This window comes from Takifugu rubripes, chromosome 19 (genome assembly GCF_901000725.2).
Source record: "Takifugu rubripes chromosome 19, fTakRub1.2, whole genome shotgun sequence".
NCBI lineage: Eukaryota > Metazoa > Chordata > Actinopteri > Tetraodontiformes > Tetraodontidae > Takifugu > Takifugu rubripes.
In genome coordinates, this window is record NC_042303.1 from 14,825,601 (window position 1) to 14,845,852 (window position 20,252).

At 45.7% G+C, this 20,252-nt stretch overlaps 2 protein-coding genes across 3 annotated transcripts; both read right to left on the reverse strand.

The window, feature by feature from the left end:
* Nucleotides 1-8,990: 8,990 nt before the first annotated feature.
* Nucleotides 8,991-16,813, reverse strand: myorg (myogenesis regulating glycosidase). The gene is made up of 3 exons (XM_003973596.3): nucleotides 16,714-16,813; nucleotides 11,991-12,367; nucleotides 8,991-11,858 (listed from the first exon to the last, which is right to left on the reverse strand). Exons 2-3 carry the CDS (start codon nucleotides 12,251-12,253, stop codon nucleotides 10,067-10,069), a joined length of 2,055 nt encoding a protein of 684 aa, XP_003973645.2. The 5' UTR covers nucleotides 12,254-12,367; nucleotides 16,714-16,813; the 3' UTR covers nucleotides 8,991-10,066.
* Nucleotides 16,814-18,063: 1,250 nt separating this feature from the next.
* On the reverse strand, nucleotides 18,064-19,779 carry LOC115246961 (uncharacterized). 2 transcript variants are annotated; one of them, XM_029827046.1, is made up of 4 exons: nucleotides 19,486-19,779; nucleotides 18,764-18,935; nucleotides 18,315-18,437; nucleotides 18,064-18,249 (listed from the first exon to the last, which is right to left on the reverse strand). In XM_029827046.1, exons 1-4 carry the CDS (start codon nucleotides 19,655-19,657, stop codon nucleotides 18,159-18,161), a joined length of 558 nt encoding a protein of 185 aa, XP_029682906.1. In that variant the 5' UTR covers nucleotides 19,658-19,779; the 3' UTR covers nucleotides 18,064-18,158. The 2 variants fall into 2 exon arrangements, with proteins under 2 accessions (XP_029682906.1, XP_029682905.1); XM_029827045.1 differs by having other exon boundaries at nucleotides 18,631-18,935; nucleotides 19,486-19,711.
* Nucleotides 19,780-20,252: the final 473 nt, after the last annotated feature.

Here is a 20,252-nt window from a genome sequence, read left to right on the forward strand (position 1 = left end):
TAGGCATGCAAATTGAGGAGGGACAAAGACTTGAAAAACTTTACTCTGTCTGACACTGCCCCCCCTCTTGCTTTTCTCCCCCTTTCCCCCTCCCAGCTTGGTTCTGAGCCACCCAGACATGCTCTGGAAGTGTGTGTCATGACAACGGAGGACAAGAACGGTAAAATCTCGGTAGCCTATTAAACCGGAAAAATCCCATGAAGATCTGTGATTTGGCCTGTCATTATTTTAAGTGGAAGAGGTTTCTCTCCCGACTCTGTGACCTCCATTTCTCCTTAGTAACCCTTTTCTTTGTCCCCGCTGTCGAAAGCCACCAGCATCAGAGGCGAGGCCAGCGTGGGTCAGGGCCAATCCTTTGCTCTGACGGAGCATAAATGTATTACCAGCGGCTTGAATTACCGAGGGATAACACGCTGTGTCGCGCCACGCCGCTGTGCATCACACAACAGGTTCAAACAGGTAGAAAATGTATTCAGAAGAGAGCAACAACATCAGCCTCAGACGACTCTGCGCCGGAAACCCGCCTTTAATATGCAATCGGCCAGACGAGCTCCTAACTGCACTTTAGAGACCTGACTTGTTTTCCCGTCTCAGTTTATGACAACTGTCGATGACAATGCAAGATAATTCATATCTAAAGAGGACCTAAAGCGCTTAAGAGGCTGTGACCGTGTTAGATTAGTCTGTAATGAGGGTCATTTTCTTCTTAAATGTTGGATTTGTTAATATCGTGCTCTTATTAAAAGCCGTCCCCGTTAGTCTTCGGAGCGGCTGAGGCGCGTCAGCGGTTGCTTATTCTGTAGCAAACAGTGCCTTCCCCCGATCCCTCGAAGAACTACACTGGTGTTAACCGCAGAGGAGATCAGGCTGAGTCGTTGCGTTAATGGTGGACGTGCAGGGTTGTCAGGGGAACGGCGGCGGCGCAGAGCTGCTTCCTGCTCCTGTGACAATCAAGTCTTCAAACGTGTTGTTGTGCAAATCGTTCAACTCCACGCATCATTTCTGAGGCCGTCAGGCAACGAAGCGCCGCGGTGATGAAGCATGTCTCGGCGCAAGTCTTGCCAGCGCTAAATGGCACCGCGATGCAGCCAGCCTGGAGAGCAAGGGCCAGCCGGAGGACAGGTGGCAAGCTAATCATGTGGAAAATGAGAGCCGTGGCAAGTGTACGGGGCGCGGATGGCGACCGTTGAGGGGCGTCCACCTTTCGCTCACAGGTCCTGGCCTGACTTGGAACAAAACCAGCTCCGCGATCCTCCATTATGAGTGCCAGCTTGCCCCCTCTCCCCGTGACACCCCCACAACTCTATTTTCTGTCCAGCAGCAGGGGAAAAAACAAACCCGCCACCTCTCGAAGACGAACTTGTTGCTCCACCTGGCTTTTTCTGTCCTCGTCAAGGTTCTTCAGGAGGCGTTCTTCCTCTCAGCCTGCAGGCCTGAGCGGAAATTAAATAAATAATAAGGATGAATGCTATTTTAACTGACCTGTCTGGTCGATGCACTTCTAGACTACTGTCCATTTGTTCATTATGGAGAACAAATCCACATGTCAGACCAAAGGCCACAGACTAAGTTATCGGCACCGGTGCTTCATCTGCACAATGCGGCTAATTGCAGCTCCTAATTAAAGCTTTGTCACTGTCTGGTGCCAGCAGCAATGCTAAAGTTAAAGTGAACACAAGCCAATGAAGCCCAGTGGGGAAACAATACAGTCTGTATGCTGAGGTCACTCAACTCTACAGAGTTGGAATTTATATCAGCGCAAGTTTAAGTTCAACAAGTCCCTTTTAAGTTACTTTTACATTTCTCCATGCACGTATGCGAATGTTTGATTTAATGTGGTTTTGCCCACAACTTTGTTCAGACCTTGTCGCACCTCCTGGACGAGGCCTCCGTGTGTTGGGGCCACTGTAGCTACTTCCTATTTATGTTTTTGGAGATTTCTATGCTCCCGCTCCACTTCTGATGTGTTTCTTGGTATAACCACTACAGCTGAGGGCAGAAGACAATATTGATTCAGTTGGAAGGTGTTTTGGTAAAGCCGGGAATCGTGGGCAGCTCGCTGTTATTCCCAACAACTGAACTATGTGATTTTTTTTCTCTGATAGTTCTAAAACTAGAGCTAATAAAACAGTGATGCTAGGATGCAGCATACAGAAATTTAATTATCTGTGTGTATCGTTGTGTGCTGACTGGGAACTTTATAAGTAACACATTACTGAGATGCAGCAGGATCAATGTAAATCCTCGCAAATATGCCTATTAAATTTGTTTTGTTCAAGGCGTCTCAAGTGTGTGTAGATCAACTTAGGTTTTTTTTCTTGTTAAATTTGGAAATTCCTTGACAATCCAGATGTGAGCTCATTAGGGAGGTATCAACAGTATAGCAATCATGCAGTACCTTACCTGACCACTAGGTGGGGGTTGATTATAACTGCCTTAAAAAACTTGTTTTACAGGTATTTTTTCATCAACAAAGATTAGATATGGAAATAAAGAGGGGCAACAAAGGTGGTGCTGTCATTGATGATGAATCCAGAAATGCACCAAAATCATAAATTCGCCACTAAAGAACAAGCACAGGCTGAAAAGTTGAGATGAAATAGCAGCTATAAATAAATAGGCTGTCACACACGGCCCCAAAATTTTGCGATAGGGAATGCATCGCCAAATAAAGGGAGCCTTGAGGTTTGAGCCATGAAAGCAGCGCAGAGCAAAGGGGCCAGAGCGCCTGTCTCCTGGGCTGCCGCTTCCCTGAGAACAGAAGAAGGGCTGCAGGGCAGGAAAAACAGGTCAATATTGCAGTGTTTTTCAGGAAGGAATATTGCTGTATGCGTGTTTGAATAACATCCTGAGGGGGGTTATTGATCAACACTATAGCATGAAAGGGAACGGCCCCTCGGTGGCTTCAAATTGTTCCTAAATTGCTGTCAAATGAATGCCGTTCACATGAGGTCAGCTGCATTCGGATGGAGAGGAGCGCCTCTGGTGTAATGGAATGTGTTGCCTATGCAAATAATATTTAGCATTTGTTTTAATGTGCACTGGTGCATCAGGATTCAGTTACGAAATCTGCTTTTCCTCTCACTGTAAACCTTGGTGCATTCTCAGCAAGGCTCACACATATCGTCGTGCATAATCCACCTCATTACAAAGCTAAAACGCACTCCTTGTTCATTAAGCAGCTCATAATGTCTAAATTAGGAGAAAATTCTGGCCATGCCTCCGTTTGTTTTTGTGAAGGCATGACTAATTTTGTCACCGGCGAAGCGGCCGCTCTATCTCAGCTACTCTCCACCGAAAGAGGAAATACAGAGCTGGATTCATGACAGGAATTACAATTTAGGAGTAGCTTCGCCCCTGACTTTAGACAGCAGAGAAAAATTCAGTCGTGTAACTCAGGGATTCTTTTTTTCAACACAGAACCCAAATTAGAAATGTAGACCCTTATCCTAGAATACAGCCTCATTAATATTTATTGGTACTTTTACTTTGTGGGACATTAAAAGTACATCTGCGACCCACTTTGGGTTTGATCCATATTCCAAGCATATAGATTATATTATATATTAAGCTCCATTTCAAAGGCAAAGTATCCCTGCGTTAAAAATAAGATGTTTTTCTAATTTAATGAGGACATTCGAAGAGCCATAAACAGAAAATGAAAGTCAGGTGAGAGATGAGAAGAGACACGCTGCTGAATAAACAGGGAAAGTGTGTGACCAAACTCGCCAGAAGGAGAATCTTCTCCCCTGTCCTGGTCCATATGTTACTGAGGTGATGTTCTATGACATCCATCCTGACTCAGACACCCACCAGCTGGAGGTTCTATCACCGCTCTCTGGTGCATCCATCTGGAATTCAGCCATCGGGAGGAGAAAGAACACAAGAAGGATGCGAGTCGACGGTGGCAAGAAAGCCCACAAATCCACGTCATTTTCATTCATATGGCCAAACTCGGGGCCTAGGATGGAGCACGGACAACGGTTAGGAAACCCCGGGACAGAGTATGAGCATCTTCAGCTTGTCAAAAGTTAGAGTGGCAGCCAAGACAGAGAGAAAGAGCAGAAAAAACAGGGAGAAAGAGGAAAGCTGTTTCGTCCCCGTTGCCCCATTAATTTGAGGAGAACTAGGAAATGCCAGCAGGATTAAATGTTACTTCCACAGCCCCCCCCCTTCCTCGCTACAAGATCAAATTAAATAGAGGTGGGGGTGTTGGGCGGGGCAAGAAGGAGGATGGAAAAAGAGAATAAAGGTGTTAATTGCTTGCCAATCGATAATACTATAATTACTTTGTGACAAATGGCTGGCTTGCGGTGCTGGGGTAGGTTGAGAGGAAGGTGGGTGGAGGAGTGTGGTCAATGGGTGGGGAAGTTAAAAGGGACTGGCCATGATCAGGAACGGAAATATTTGCTTTGTGCCTACAAGCCTGGCTGCCCCAGAGATTTGTGACAGGGAATTTATTTCAGGTTTAAGCGTAAGCTCAGCCCCCCTGACGATTAGGGAGGGGGCACCTATGTCCAAGCATACATTGAATGCCAGGCTGATTGTGATAGTTCTCACAAGGCTGAAGGTTTAAAAATCTATCGGGAGACAACGTCTGCACCTTAAACGCCGCGCTGATAGATATTCATTTTTACGGCAATTAATTGTGAAACATTCAAGAGAAAAGCTGTAAAGAGAAATCCGGAGGAAGTTGCTTGAATTGGACTTTAAGTCTACCAAAGCTGGTCACGGTTCACTATCTCCTAATCACAGTTTCATTATGCCAGCCAAGCGTGAGGTGATGGGTGTCTCTTCCGGGCATTCAGGGAGCTTTCGGCAGACAGCAGGTGGGGTACCGGGAGACCAGATCGGGTCGGAGCACCATGACACCTGGTGCCCCCCTTGCTGCTACAGCTGGGCAGGTGAGAGTCAAAGGGGCCAAGGGGAGATTGATGGCCCAAATTCACTCATGTCAGATCACCTGTCAGTGCGCCACTGGCACTGAATCCATTTTGCTTCAACCCACCATTAACCTTGGACCAGTTGAATTCCACCCCCCTCCGCGGACCAGGCCCCTGTAACCTTTGTCTACTTCGGCTGCCCAACTACTTACCGTGCTTAACTTTCATCTTGTTCTCTGAGCTTTCAATGCAGCGGTTAACTGTTTGCTTGTATAAAGGCAGGGCTTTGTTGCCTCGGCCACACATAAAAAGAAGCCATTTGATTAACAGTAAAAATAAAAAAAATAAAAAGAGCAACAGCTTCTTGTGACATCCATAAGGCATTTATTGATCAGAAGGTGTTGAGCCGGTGATGAACGCCACCTTCCTTAACCCACCAGTCTGCCACTCTACAGGGATAATGCTCATTCTCGTCATTGTTACATTCTAGTAAGATACTGAGCAGGATTTGATATTGGATGTGTTATCCATCTATATATATGACCATGGCTACGAGCAGATGTTTAATCATTTCACAGGCCTATAAAAGGCCGATTGGGCTGCCAGTGGCTGCTGTAACACTGATTGATGGTGGGCAGGTGGGGCCACAGCGCTGCCCTCAGACGTACTCTGTTTATTCATACAGACTGCCTTCTGCCCACTTTACCCACCACAGGGCTCAATTGGCTAAATTTACAGTCATTGTAGGAGAAAAAAGAAAATATGCTAATGAAGCCACATAGCCCCGAGGAGACGCAAACACCCTCACAATCCCAACTTTCCAAACTCCTATCAGGTACAGCAGACTAGATCTCGTGCACGTTCACCGACCACACAGCGAGTCGTACTGTATCTCACCTCGCCAATCCATTACTCGCTGCCCAGCTCCCTGGAGCAAACATAAATTGGTTCCAGTAATGAGAGGCAGTAATGATTGTCTTTTTATATTTGGTCTTGATTTTCAATTATGTATTGCCAATATTATTGTTGTTCTGTTGCAGCGTCAAATTAAATCCTTGTGTTTCGTTTTTTAAACCGGACACTGTCTTTTTGAATGTAAAAGGAAGCGTCATTATTCCAGTGGGGTAAGTCATGAATGTGGGTGGCTACTGTACATGACCCATCCAGATGGTGACAGTGGTCCTCTCCGCATCACCAACGGCCATTTTCTGCGTCTTTGGTTCCACCGAGGACGCGGTAGCTTAGGGATCAGCCTGTATCCCTGACAGGAATGTGTGCCACCTAGTATTGGCCTGTCCACTGAACAGAGCCTCAGATCAGTGGCGTTGGCTGGCCCGGGGGTTGTTCTTTACGGCTGTGTCGGTGGCTGCTTGGCTCTTCCTTCTGCATGCGGAATCTCTCCAGATGGACGCCGGAACGGCGCCGACCACGTGGCTGAAAATCCCATCAAGAAGCAGTTCCAGGCCCTTGCACTGAGAAGATGAAGCACACCAGTTCGCCAGGGGACACGGGCCAAACCTTTCTGCACCTCCATCACCCCAAAACTCAATCTCTTCAGGCGCCCCTGTCCTACCTCCCTCCATGCTTCCCTTCCTCCTTTTCTTGCTTTTACAGGAGAAGACTACGAACCCAACTAGCCAGAATATGGAGTGTGGCCCCCGGGGGGTCTGTGGCCCTCGCTTGTTAAATAAAGGAGCTGACTGGTTGATTGATAGACCCTCAGCAGTCCCTGCACCTCACGTTTCCTGGTTCGCTGCCTTATATACGAATCCTTTGTTGGTCCGGCCTGCGTTAGCATTGGTTAAATGTGGTGTTTGATGGATGGCACCAATTTTCCCCCAAAACCCAGATGAGCCACCTAAGCACCTTTCCTCCTCCTCTGGTTTCTCCCCAGGTAAGCCCCACGAGCACAAGGGGACAGGAGTGCTCTAGAACGGTATCAATCAAACAACCTTGTGCATTGGCAGAAACGGCAATGTGATGTTTCAATTATGCTGCAGCTCCCCAACAGCTGACACTTTGGGCGACCCTTCATCCGCACTAACAAAGGAGGTCAACGGCGCATTTAATGCACCTGAAGATTTTTTATACGTTTAGGGTTATACCGTAGGAAACTGGTAAAAATTCTAAAGGCGCTTTTCCTTCCATGGGGAGTAACACGTCTTGATGCAAGCAGTGGTCACCTGGTGTCACATGCTAGCTATTTATCCACATCCATTTTGAGACTCTTTGGGCCAAACAAAAAAAAACAACTAGCCTTTTTTAACGTGCATCTCCACCACATCTGGAGCGCGCAATAGTCCATAATGTTTTGGGGCTCACCAGTTGAGGCTAATATCACACCCGGCAAACACGATTGTCTCTGTCCCGGTAATGCCAGAGGCATCTTCTGACATCCACAAAGGCTGCAGACGAACGGAAGCCTGATGCAGTGCGGCGAACCAACGGGTGAAAAAAAGATAAACAGATGCGAGCCTGGTCTCAAGGGTGTGGGGTTCATTTGTTACCTAGCGAGGACGGACATATTCCTGTCAGACGAGCCACGGCAGCACCAGATGCGAGGTCATTCTAGTTACAGAGTGAAAATCTTGGGCTAAGGACAAAGATTCTCATTTCACACATGAACATGGGGTTTTATTTCCCTTGAGGTTTTAAATAAACGCTCGCTCCATACTTAAACTGGCGAGGCTCCTTTGATTGCACTTCAGCATATTCATAAGTGTCGCTACTCTCTAGATTTGGCTTTATAATCACAATCTAAGAGCACTCGCTTTGATGGATTTCAATTATCATTCCCAATTCTTGTTCCGTATATGTGTTCGTTTTGTGTATATTTCCTTTTAAGTAAATTACAATTAAAAAAAACACACACACTACTGTTCTTACACTTTTACGTTCGCATTTGACTGCAAACGATTCATTTCTTTGCTCAACTGTCTGCATTAATGAGGAGGACAGTCAGCAGACAGGCTCATAGATGACGGCTACGAGCAGACTCTGGATACCCACTGGCTTCTAACCAGAACAACTGGCATCTCCCCTCTGCAGATGGACACACAGGTGGGATCACAGGTGCAAAATGAAAAGGGACGTACTACTGCCAGTGTGTGTGTGTGTGTGTGCGTGTACAGTAACATCTGGACCATAGTCCACCGATTTTTCAGAGGCATTTATTAATGAAGCTACAGTGCACCCTACTGCCCATCTGCAGCACTACGGTTTCCACTTTGGTACTTCAATACTTTTTAAGTTGCCTAAATTTAAATTTTGGTGACATTTTGGAATCTCTTTTCATTCATTTTCACTTTCATTGGAAAAAGACATAATGCCTATAAGATAATAAGAATGTAAAAATGTGCCTTCGTATGCGTTTTGGCCTGAAATGATCCTTTTGCTTCTATTTTATCATCCCCAAGTGAAATTCTCACAAGTTCTCCATAACTCTCCTCCATAGATGCACTGGCCAGTCTATAAAAAGATGAGCAGGGCCAAACAGTATGATTGCAGAAAGCAAACTGACAAATATTGATCCCCGCCGGCATACAGACAGCTAATCAATGAATGTGTGCCCTCCCAGCAGAGGCCGCGAGTCTGGATCAATTCCAAAGAAAGATGAGGCATCGGCAAATAACGTGAAATAGTTTTGAGGCCTATAGTGGTGTTGAAATGGAATAATTTCCTAAAATGTATGGAGGGAAACCAAAGGGCTGCAGCTGTGATCCAGACAGATAAACATCAAAGAGGATTACTGCTCCTGTTACTGCAATAAATATTGTTGCTAATAATAATTCTTATTATTTTTGGTGTCTAGACGTGGGCTCCCGTATGAAACACTCTCTGGCCTCCAATGATGAAGCCACCGGATGATTTATTGATCCATCCGCAGCTGCCAAATAACCTGCTGAATTGTTTCATCACCTTGTCATTATGACTATGACAAGGCTGCGAAAAACAGTCCGAAAAGCCCCTCAAGGGTGTCTCTCTCGATATGGAGGGCGCAGGCACATCAGCTGCAACCGCCGCACACTCGTATGAGGTCAATATCCCGACCCAAACATTCATTCTCTAAGATATTTGATGGAGGAGTAATGGCGGGAAAATGCACCGTATGGTTTAACTTTTGATGTTTATTTCGGTGAGATTGATGCCAACAAAACTGACAAGGAAACACTAAACTCTTGTTCTTATTGGCCTAAATTTAAAGGTTTTCCGTCATTAGGTGCAATAACATAAACACACACAATTTCCTGGACAATGTTAATAAATTCTTTAATGGTGATAAAAGCACGAAATGAGGAGCGTAGATATAATAAATGTATAGCTTAACTTCAAATCATGCAATGCGTGTGGCATTGACCCCTCCATGCAGAATTCTCCCAAATAAGACAAAACAATACATCATTAATGCTGTTTGTAGACTGGTTTTAGCCTGTAAATGTCGTAAACCAGCCAACAAGTTCAGGGGTTTTACACGTTAGCTGTTTAGCTGCATTAAGGAAAGCACCAAAGACTTCACATGACACAACAAACAACAACAAAAAAGGTTACCTGAGGAAACACAAAGCCTCCCTGAACAGCTTTCTATATGAATATAGGTTTGACGTGACCTGTTGTCTTAGCTTCATGAAAAAAGTAGCAGGTTTTCTCCACAAAAGGCAGCTTCACAGTTCCACAACTCCCTACAATAAAATCATTTGGCCTTCAGAAAATGTGCTTTGCAAAATTCACAGCTTGAAAATTCCCTTTTTTTTAAAAAAATATTAATAATTGTTTCACATACTGGACTTTTATGGCTTCTGAATCAAAAGATTAAACAATAAATTATTCTTGTTACATAGTAAAAATACAAATTGCTACATTTGCCACTGCTGTGACCTTTACATTTAACTGTTATTTTTGTCACAATGTCTGTTGACAGTGGCTCCCAATCAGCTGTACAGTCGTATCTTACAGACAAAATTAGCTGTCAGTTATTGAACTCCAAAAATGTGACAACTGGAGTCAGATTTGTGTTGCCGTATGTGAGAACTCCTTGACACGACTCCAAACTTGTAGCAAAAAAACTCATGCATCGTCAAACAGGATTAATCTAGCTTGTCTTACACGCTACCTGACGTATACGGTGACTTTTTTTTTTCTTTTTCTTTTTTTTTTTTTTAAATCAGGCTTTCAATCACTCGCTGCTACACCCAAACAAAGTAAGCAATTTCATCCAAATCGACAGGATAGTCCGTGAGGTGCAGCGGCTCCTTGATTTCGTATCTCTCCCCTTTATAGCTTCTCCAGCGGCCAGCGGGGAGGTAAATGTCACGCTCTTGCTTTCCAGGCTCTAAAACAGGGGCTACCATGAGGTCATCCCCAATCAGGAACTGGGAGTCGATTTTATAGGCTGTCTCATCACCTGTGGCAATCCACCACAAAGGCCTTATGATTGGATCCCCAGTGTCCAGCACCTCGCCAGCCAGCTCCAGGACCCGTGGTGCAACAATACTCTCGTGGAGGGCGATGTATTTGCGAGCAATTTCAACCACCTCGCTGTCGTATTCCCATGGCGGAATAGAAAACTGCATGGAGGGCATGAAGGCCGACAGCTCCAGCCAGCGGATATAGAGTTCTCGATCAGGTAATGCACGATTTCCATCAGTGTGGTTCAGATAGGCATTGCCTCCAATCATGTCTGGTAGAATAAACTGATAGCCCAGAATGCTGATAGTGAGCACCGTGGGGATTAGAGATTTGAGACCCAGCTCGTAGCCCCACACAGAGTCCCTGTCAATTGGTCTGAAGAAGCAGGATATGTTCTGGGACTGGTAGCCGCTGCGCAGCTCAGCTCTGTCGTTATAAGGAATAGCCATTTCCGTGTAGCGTCGGGTGAAAAAACTCGGGTCTCGGATGGGAGTTCTGGTGCTAAACTTCCAAGGCAGATAGTTTGTCTCACCCGCGTCGAATTTAAAAGATGACACCCCGTATCTGGACCGCAGCGATCGCAGCTGGGAGGAAAACCAGTCGCGGGCTTCTGGGTTGGTGAAGTCCAAAATTCCTCCGATGCCGTTCCACCAGCGCACCAGAGCGGGCAGCCGGCCGGTCGGCTCCCGCACAAACAGGCTTTTTTCCACACAGCTGTGGAAGTTTTCCGAGTCGTAATTGACAAACGGGTGAATCCAGAGCGAGACCAAGAATCCATCCGATTTGAGCTTATGGAACATGGCAGTGGCATTGGGAAACTTCGTCTGGTCAAACTCAAAATCGCCATAGCGCCTGGTGTAGCGATTATCGAGCTCCAGGTGGCTGAAGGTGAAGTTGTACTTGCGGATGTTGGCGGCGTACTCCAAGAATTTCTCTTGGTCAACGTCGGTCTTATGTAGCGCCCAAGTTGACCATATAGGATAGCTAAACATGGCTTTGGCAGGAACCTTGTTTGGTTTATTGAAGTACCTGCGGACCATGTACTTGTGTATGGACGTCACATCCGAGCCCACACACACCCTGTAGCTAAGTTCAGCACAGGGGGCCTCTCCGGGGTTTGGGTTGAAAGGACTGTCTCCGTATCGAGCCTGGAAGGACATGGTCCTCTCCGTGTTGTTCCATCCCAGGTGGAAGGGCACAGAATTGTTTATCTTGATGGCTGTCGCGTTGGACGAGAGCCAGTAGCTCTCCAAAATGCCGCCAAATTCATTGCGGTTCAAGTAGATGTCGCTGGTGACGAAGGGTTTGGGAGCCTCCTGGCCGGAAATCGAGATAGGCCAATGCTGAATGGCCGACACTGCGCCGCCATACCAGTGGGCAAATTTGTACGTCATAGCGTGCTCGACGGGAATGTGAGGAACTAGTTCCTCCCAACGCACACGGTAGCATTGCACAGTGTCCTTGGGTCGCACCGTCTCAATGAAGAAGTTCAGCTTTCTGTCAGTTGTGGAGCTGCAGCTCAGAATCTCCCCTTCTTTGGAGCACGAATCCAAGTCCAACGTGCCCGACCTGCCAAGATTACAGGTAAACACCTTCAGAAAGGCTAAACATCTAAAAAGGTGTGTGTGTGTGTGTGTGTGTGTGCGTGCGTGCGTGCGTGCGTGCGTGCGTGTGTGTGTGTGTGTGAGAAAAACAACAAACCTGAAATCCATTCTGAAAACAATAGATCCTCCCTGGTTGCGGATAATGTAGCCATCTTTATTCAGGTCCAGCAGCTGAGTCTTAAGCAGCTCAGCTTTGCGTAGAGAGGCTATGTAATAACACCACGCCGTCACGGCTGCAATCACCAGAACCAGGCCAATGACTCCGGCTCCGACTAAGGGTCGAGTGTCTCTGCTGTGCTTCTGCTTGGGGATAACATCTGTAATTGTGCCTCCGGCTCCCCCTGGTACAACCTGGTACATGATGTGCTGTTCAGCGAGTAAATCCAAGCACTGGCTTTCTAATGATCATTGAAGTACAATCCAGGGGACCTTGTTTGTGTTAGTCCAGCCCGTCTGTGTGTCCGTCTGTCTTGCCTAGCATAGCAAAGAGAGATCAGGCTCAACGACAGCAGCTACACTCCTAAAGTACAATGTTTTATAGTAAACACAGTCTAAGGGGCTTGTGGGCTTAAAAGAAAAGATATTCCAAATGGAGGGGACAAAGTTCTGTTATGGTGACTACAGATTTCTGCACTCAACAAATGGAACAGATGTTTTAACCGAGCCACATTTTTCTTGGTCAGTTTTTTTGAGCATCTGGTCAAGATGTTTAGGGCACTGAGGCAGACTCAGGAGATGCCGGAGGGATTAAACCTCCCACCCGGCCCAGAATCACCTTGGTGTTCTCCTGGAGGAGGAAGCTGGGGAGAGGTCTGAGCCTCCCCTGTGACCCAGACCCAGATGAGCAGAAGAAATTAGAATGGGAAAATATTTCAGGATTGGCAGAGTGCAGAATTCTGGCCGTTTGCAGGTAGTGAATAATTGTGTTACTCTGAATTAAAGTCCTATTAACACATCCAGGTAATGAAGTTGAGCTGAATTTTTTCAGCATATTAACATCAGTCAACCCCGAGTTAAGCTAAGAGCTTTGGCCAAACATCATAGTTTCATTTCCAGGGGTTTAGAATGTAGTTTCGTCCTAGAACGAATAGTATCCCCTATGTTTTTGCACCCACACGACCCTTAATGCAATTACAAACAGCTGAAATATATAATGCTGCAGGAGACATTTGGCCCCAAAACAACCCCAACAATCAGTCATGAAATAAACTGGCCTCAGGTTTGAGAATTGTTTTTAAATGACAAAAATGCTTGTCGTGCATAAATAATTGTATGAAACACACCATCAGATCTGATAACAGCAGATTCAGCATTAGTTCTGCTTAGATTTCACTCATATTATGTGATGCCAGAATGGTGTATTTTATTCTGCTCCAACAATGACTCTTTTTATCATTTCTGCTGATTGCAACATGGAAGCAAATTAAACTTGTTGTTAGAATTACAACCAGTATTGATTACTTTGTGGTCAAACCTTCACTTCGGTAGCTGTCAATCACAAAAGTACTTGAAGGAAACCATGGTGAGAGTCCTTGTCGGAGTTAAGCCTCCTTAAGCGGAGTTTCTCACGGTGTTTTACATGACGAGCATTGCTGCACAAAGTCATTTCACACCACTCTGAGGTATTATGTGGTCGGCGATGTATACTTTAAAGATGTGTCTGCGATTCAAAAAAACAAATCCTCAGCCAATTAGCCATAAGAGGATAAAGTGGAGGTTCCCCAAAGCAATTCTAACACAGCAGTTTGACTGAATGAGTGCTCATTTGTATGTAAGGAAGTAGAGGAGAAAAGTGGATTCTGGCCTCAGAGCTCGGTCAGAGGCGAGCGCTGAATGCTAAACTTTGTCCTCAATCATGTCAAACACTACAACTTGACACATTCTAGGCAAGTTTCTCCATAAGAAACCTCCCTGGCTTCCACTTAGCAAGAGAAATAAATAAAAAATTACACAAAAGAAAGGGAGAGATGTTGTAGTAGAGATGAATTAGTTTAAACTAATCTGGCTTTTCCAGGTTCCCTGTGTGCTGTGTCACCATTTCATCTGCTATAGATGTCCCACAACACCCATAGATCCAAAGAGATTTGTGGAAAAATCTACTGTTGATGCTGTTTGTTTGAACAAATATTAATGTTCAGTTGTTTCTGTTTTCTCAATAAATGAATTAATCAATTACTTGAAATCAACTATTTCCACAGAGTGAAAAAAAAGCTATTATTTGTCCTCCTTTCTTAGAGATAATCAAAATTGCTTCATCAAAAAGTCTGTGTAAATTCTCAGTCATCCAGGTCATTGTATCCAAGGTGGTTTTCTCTGTCAACTGGACTGGGTTTCTTCTCTTGAAGACGTTTCGCCTTCTATCCAGAAGGCTTCTTCAGTTCTGAAATCGCTGGGGAGAGAGCTTGAAAATATATAGCCCCTGTGGACCATTAGCATGCTAATGATCTGGGTGTCTGCTGGATCACATGGTGATGAGTCACTGGGTCTCCTGGAATGGTGTGAAGGTTTGTTTTGTTGTTGGAAGGAGTGGAGGACTGCATTGTATGTGGGTGACAGGAAGTGCCTCAGGCCACCACCTCTGTTTAAGGATGGTTTTTCCAATTTAACATGGATAGCTTCCTTGACCCCCCTTTCAAACCAGCGGTCTTCTCTGGCCAGTATCCTTACTTGGCTGTCCTCGAAGGAGTGCCCACTCTCCTTTAGGTGTAAGTGGACTGCTGAATCTTGACCCGAAGAGGTGGAACGTCTGTGTTGTGCCATTCTTCTGTGGAGAGGTTGTTTGGTTTCCCCAATGTACAGTTCCTTGCATTTCTCCTGGCACTGTACAGCATAAACAACATTACTTTGTTTGGGTCTTGGTGTCTTGTCCTTTGGGTGTACTAACCTCTGTCTGAGAGTGTTGCTGGGTTTGAAATGAACCGGTATGTCGTGTTTCTGGAGGATCCTCCTAAACTTCTCCGAGACTCCAGACACGTAGGGGATGGAAACGCTGCGGCGTGGGTATTTCTCTGGCCCTGTGTGTAAATACCCACCACATCCCAAAGCAGAAAGAAGGAACAGGACCACATTAAGACAGCTCTCAAAACATGTGGCTACCCAGACTGGGCCTTCACCAAAACCTCAAGAAAGCGAGACCTCAGCAAAGGAGAGGAGGAGAGAAACAAACGGCGCAGCGTTTCCATCCCCTACCTGTCCGGAGTCTCAGAGAAGTTTAGGAGGATCCTCCAGAAACACGACATACCGGTTCATTTCAAACCCAGCAACACTTGTGAAGTTTAGGAGGATCCTCCAGAAACACGACATACCGGTTCATTTCAAACCCAGCAACACTCTCAGACAGAGCAGTCCACTTACACCTAAAGGAGAGTGGGCACTCCTTCGAGGACAGCCAAGTAAGGGTACTGGCCAGAGAAGACCGCTGGTTTGAAAGGGGGGTCAAGGAAGCTATCCATGTTAAATTGGAAAAACCATCCTTAAACAGAGGTGGTGGCCTGAGGCACTTCCTGTCACCCACATACAATGCAGTCCTCCACTCCTTCCAACAACAAAACAAACATTCACACCATTCCAGGAGACCCAGTGACTCATCACCATGTGATCCAGCAGACAAATCTTCTTCTCTGTAAAATATGTTTATAGCACAACCCGGTAAACGATTGTAAAATAACCGCCATACTGTATTTATTAAGTTATTATCCTCACTTGCTGCTTCTTTTGCACTTCTGGTTAGATGCTAAACTGCATTTTGTTGCTCTGTACCTGTACATGTGCAATAACAATAAAGTTGAATCTAATCTAATCTAATCAAAGGGGAGACACCTCAACAGAAACTAGGTGAACGACCCGACCAACGACCCTGCTAACGACTCTCAGGTGACCACCCAGATCATTAGCATGCTAATGGTCCACAGGGGCTATATATTTTCAAGCTCTCTCCCCAGCGATTTCAGAACTGAAGAAGCCTTCTGGATAGAAGGCGAAACGTCTTCAAGAGAAGAAACCCAGTCCAGTTGACAGAGAAAACCACCTTGGCTTCATCAAAAAGTGTAAATCCCCGCAAGGAGAATAAAACCTTGTTGCAGTTCTGGGAAAATATTCTTATTAACCCAGAGTTTGATGAATGAGTTCCTGAAAACAAAACGCAGCAGCCGAAAATCAGAAATCCAGCATTGGAAAAACGATACATACATTAGACACATTTAATTGCTTTTTTTTGTCACTGAATATGATTACTACGCTAAAATCCCATTATCTTAACTTTTAAAATATATAAATACTTATATAAGTAGAGGCTGTTTCCCTGTGTTTGTGCCTGGGCCCGTGTGGGGCTGTGGGGTTGGGGGCCATGTCTGCCGCCTCAGCAGATCCACTATCTTCTCATGTTGAAAAACAAACGGAGGTCTGATAGAATCTAAAGTCATGAGACAGTCTCAGAGAAGACACAGAGGGGGTGTGATGGCTTTCTGCTGTCCTGTGCGTGACTTATAAACACTGGTTAACTGTCTACTGCGCTGGAAACGCCACGGAAATAACAGTTTTAATAGTAAAGAACAGTTGGGACTCCTGTTTGAGCATGCAAGCGCCCTGAAATTGCAAATGCTACTGCGACCCGTTTAACAAACATGTGACTATAGGGAAACTTAATATTTGCTTGCATGTACAATACAACGTGTAGGAGTCTAGCGAAGAGAGGACCGTTGTGAGCAGCTGTCTGAAGAAATGGAAAGAAACCGAGACGGAATCCAAATAAAGTTGTCGCGAAATGAGGTTCATGGTTGCACGGTCTCAATTTCAGCTAAGTTTTAAAAATAGTTACTCACCGATCAGCAACAGCCCACCCAGCAACTCCGAGCACAACTTGTTTGCAATAGAAAGGCGGACAGGCATCAACCCATGTTGACCCAGTGCATCATGGGAAATGTAGTTTGTGTGAATCAGTGGCCGGGCGCGCCCATACCCTTTATGATATTTTTGCTTATTTTTAGAAGTTTGTCCGCGGTACGAAATGGCACCTCTAGTGTAGGAGTTACCAACACTATTAATATTTCATAATCAGAAATCAACGCACTAAAATATAAAATCAATATGTCAAATGCTTTGAGTTATTGTCAGAAATGTAATTTTTACCAGGTATATGGCTGGCTGGGAAAACAGTTCAATATATCAATATCAATCTTTATTTATATGGCACTTTTCATACGCTAGGTAGCACAAAGTGCCTCACAAAGGATAAAAACAGCAAAGAGAACAAGAGAATCAAGAAAAGGACACACACACACACATGCATACAACACACATCCACACACACAAACAAGCTTAGACAAGTTGAGACATGGCTGGGCACCGAGACCTGAGGCGAAGGAGACGCCATCTTTGGAGGCCCACCAGGCCGAGGGAGGTCACGGTCCGTGACCACAGGCGGTACCGCCACAAAGACCAGCCCGACCCGGACAGACCGGAGGCTCCACACCAAAGCACAGAGCCCCCTAACCACCCAGGCCAGAGTCGACAATGGGACAGCACCCCCAGCGGTAGACCGGAAACATCTCCCAGCCTGGCAGGCCCCCATGAGGAAACACCATGAGGAGACACTGGAGCTAAAAACTGAAGGCATGAAACAGTAAATGGGATAAAAGGTATAAAAGCTAAAAGCTGAGGAACTAAGAATTGAAGGAGTAAAACAGTACTAAGACTAAAACAGACTAAAACAGTAAATGGGATAAAAGGTGTAAAGACTAAAAACTGAGAGACTAAGAACTGAGGGAATTTGCATTTTTTAGTTATGTTACACAAGTAATATAACTAAATATATATCAAATCAATCAAGATTTTTTGATGATTCCTATGACAGAATATCAACCCAAAAGTTTACGATCGTGGGTAAAAACTTGTATTACTACAAGTAGAAGGTAGTAAACTAAGCGCTCGGAGAGCAGAGAACTCTGCCAAGCTAGCACTTGCAGATATAAATCTAAGATGACTTCCTTTAGTGGCTCATCAGCCACTTTCTTAGGTCCAACTTTTCAATTCCTTGTAAGCACAAATAGCTAATCAGCCAATCACATTGTTGCAACTACATGTGCATTTAGACATGTAGAGGTGGTCAAGACAACTGCTTCTTGCCCTTTTATCAACATGTCCTGGTCAATCAGTAGAGAATCAAGCAACAGTCGAGTTAATGATCCTTTATTATACAGAGGAACCCAAAGAGGCCCCTGAAGGATGTTCTGCAGGGTCCCACCGGGGAGCTTTTTCTGCAGCGGCGCTAACGAAGGACCTCCGAAACGAACTCTGGATGTATGATGTAGTGTCCCGCCTGGAAAGGCTTCACCACGTGGAAGCAGCTGTGGCATGTGCTGTTGAGAAGCCACCAGAGGTGAAACAAAGCCTGAATCATCATTTAAAACAGGTTGTTCCATACCTGTAATCCAGGCGGCTTTTGGAACCAAACCTCTGAAACCGTATTTGTGGTAAGTTACGTGGAGCTGGTGGAAGGCTGCTGCTTTGGGGTCTTGGTTTCAGCTGAGCTGCCGGCGCGTGGCTCCTGTGGGGATCAATGTCCATTTTCAGTGTTTTTCTCTCCTAACGTGTCTGTTATTCTCAGTGTTTGAAGACCAGAAGAGCAGAGAGCAGGTGAGCCTGGCTGTAACAAGCCGTTATTGCATGAAAACACTCAGTTAGAGCACAAATGTGAATAATTGATCTGTGCAAGAGTGATCAAACTCATCAACCGCTACCGTGATGGGCTCCTCAGGCCCTCCTGGAGCTTGAGGCCTGCGGGGTCGGTCAGCTGTAGCTTCTGCACGCCACCAACAGAGGGCAGAGCTTGTAGCATGGACAGGTTTACTGAGGGCATCCTCACAGGTTTACCTGTGTTCACGGCCTTCAGGTGGCGGCCAGGGCAAGTCGTAACTGGACCTTGGAATGATAAATGTTTGACTGGGGGGAAGAAAGGACGGTCTGTGTCGACAGGGGGCAGCTGCTGAGGTACTGCCCGGTGTTGACTGTATATAGCCTGGAGACTCCTGGGAAACAGAAAGTCCTGGAGGAAAGTGAGACGAACGGAAAAAGAGAGAGCACAGTCACAGGGAATGTCCTGTCCAACAAGAATGTCCTCTGAAGTGGACCAGAAGTTCAGGATAATTACCAGCTTTTCTTCCTTATTTTAGTGGATAAACATTATAGACTAGTTTTCCTCTTTGCAGTCTCATCTATAAAGCTGCCAAATAAATGAGAATTGTGCAGTTTCATTCTGCAGATTATAGCCTCTGTCACTTTTAAAATGAGACAGGCTGTACTTCTGCACGTCTGGATAACAATAAAGAAACAAAGGAATATGAATTATAGATGGGATGCAGCTTTCACCAGGTGCTCGTCACACATTAACATCATAAACCTCCGAGTGGCTGGATGGACAGTAAAGAGTGTCAATAATAAGTGAGAGCTGTTGGACTTCAGGGCATCGCCTGACTAAGCAAAGCTGAAGTATTTGGATGCATTCTGGGCTAAAACACAGTGATTGAAGGGCTGCCTCTCACTGAACGCAGATTCATACCCCTCCAGCGCAGCTCCATGTAAACCGTGCAGCTTACCGGCCGAGGCTGGGGGTTGTTCCTGCGGTGGGCCGAGGTGGGTCGAAGTTCTTCTCGCTTCACTCTGCCTGGAGAGGCAAACTGCTCTTTGTACATAGTAACATAGAGCTGCGGAGCCATTTTCTCTTAACGCCAGCTGTTTCCCTCCGGTGGGTCTGAACCTCACGAACATCCTTCGCCTCCCTCCTCACCTGATGGCTCCTCCCTTTCTCCCCGGCCTCCTCCAGACACATACGGCGACTTATTGTGATTGAACCTGTCGCTGTTCTACACGCCACCTCCTCCCATCTCCTGTAGGTATGGAGATGGCTACAAACACTAGATGTAGAGTAATAGTCTTAATGTGCACATATGCTCAACCTTCATTCAATTTAAGAGCACCTTGTTGGAAAAGAACAAAATTCTGCTGCTACCTGAGAACTCGGGTCCCCTGCAGAGACGCACATACCTGAGGGTCAGTGTTCATGACCCACTTCCCTCACTGTGGCCCTCAAGTGCCCCAGCCCCCCCCCCCAAGCCCTCTGCAATAGTCTTAAACACTATAGGTTACTTCTAAGTTGTCTTCAATTTTAAAGAAAAAACGAACCCAAATACCCAAATGGGCATTTAAATGTCTCCCTCTGCACCCCGGGATCACCTCTGTTCACTGAGAGCAGGCCACATGAGCGTCATTATTAATTAATAATTCACCCAACTCTGCAGGGTGCCTTTGTTTCTCTTTCTAAGTTATCTGTGACAGGAACTGGCTGTTCCTTTTGCTGCAGGTC

Coding starts and splice junctions, on each gene's coding strand:
- myorg (XM_003973596.3), bottom strand. CDS start 12,253: ATGTACCAGGTTGTACCAGGGGGAGCCGGAGGCACAATTACAGATGTT. Junction 11,859..11,990: donor GTTTTCAGAATGGATTTCAG/GTTTGTTGTTTT, acceptor TAATCTTGGCAG/GTCGGGCACGTTGGACTTGG.
- LOC115246961 (XM_029827045.1), bottom strand. CDS start 19,605: ATGGCTCCGCAGCTCTATGTTACTATGTACAAAGAGCAGTTTGCCTCT. Junction 18,936..19,485: donor ACAACCCCCAGCCTCGGCCG/GTAAGCTGCACG, acceptor ACTTTCCTCCAG/GACTTTCTGTTTCCCAGGAG. Junction 18,250..18,314: donor AAAAGCCGCCTGGATTACAG/GTATGGAACAAC, acceptor GCTTCTCAACAG/CACATGCCACAGCTGCTTCC.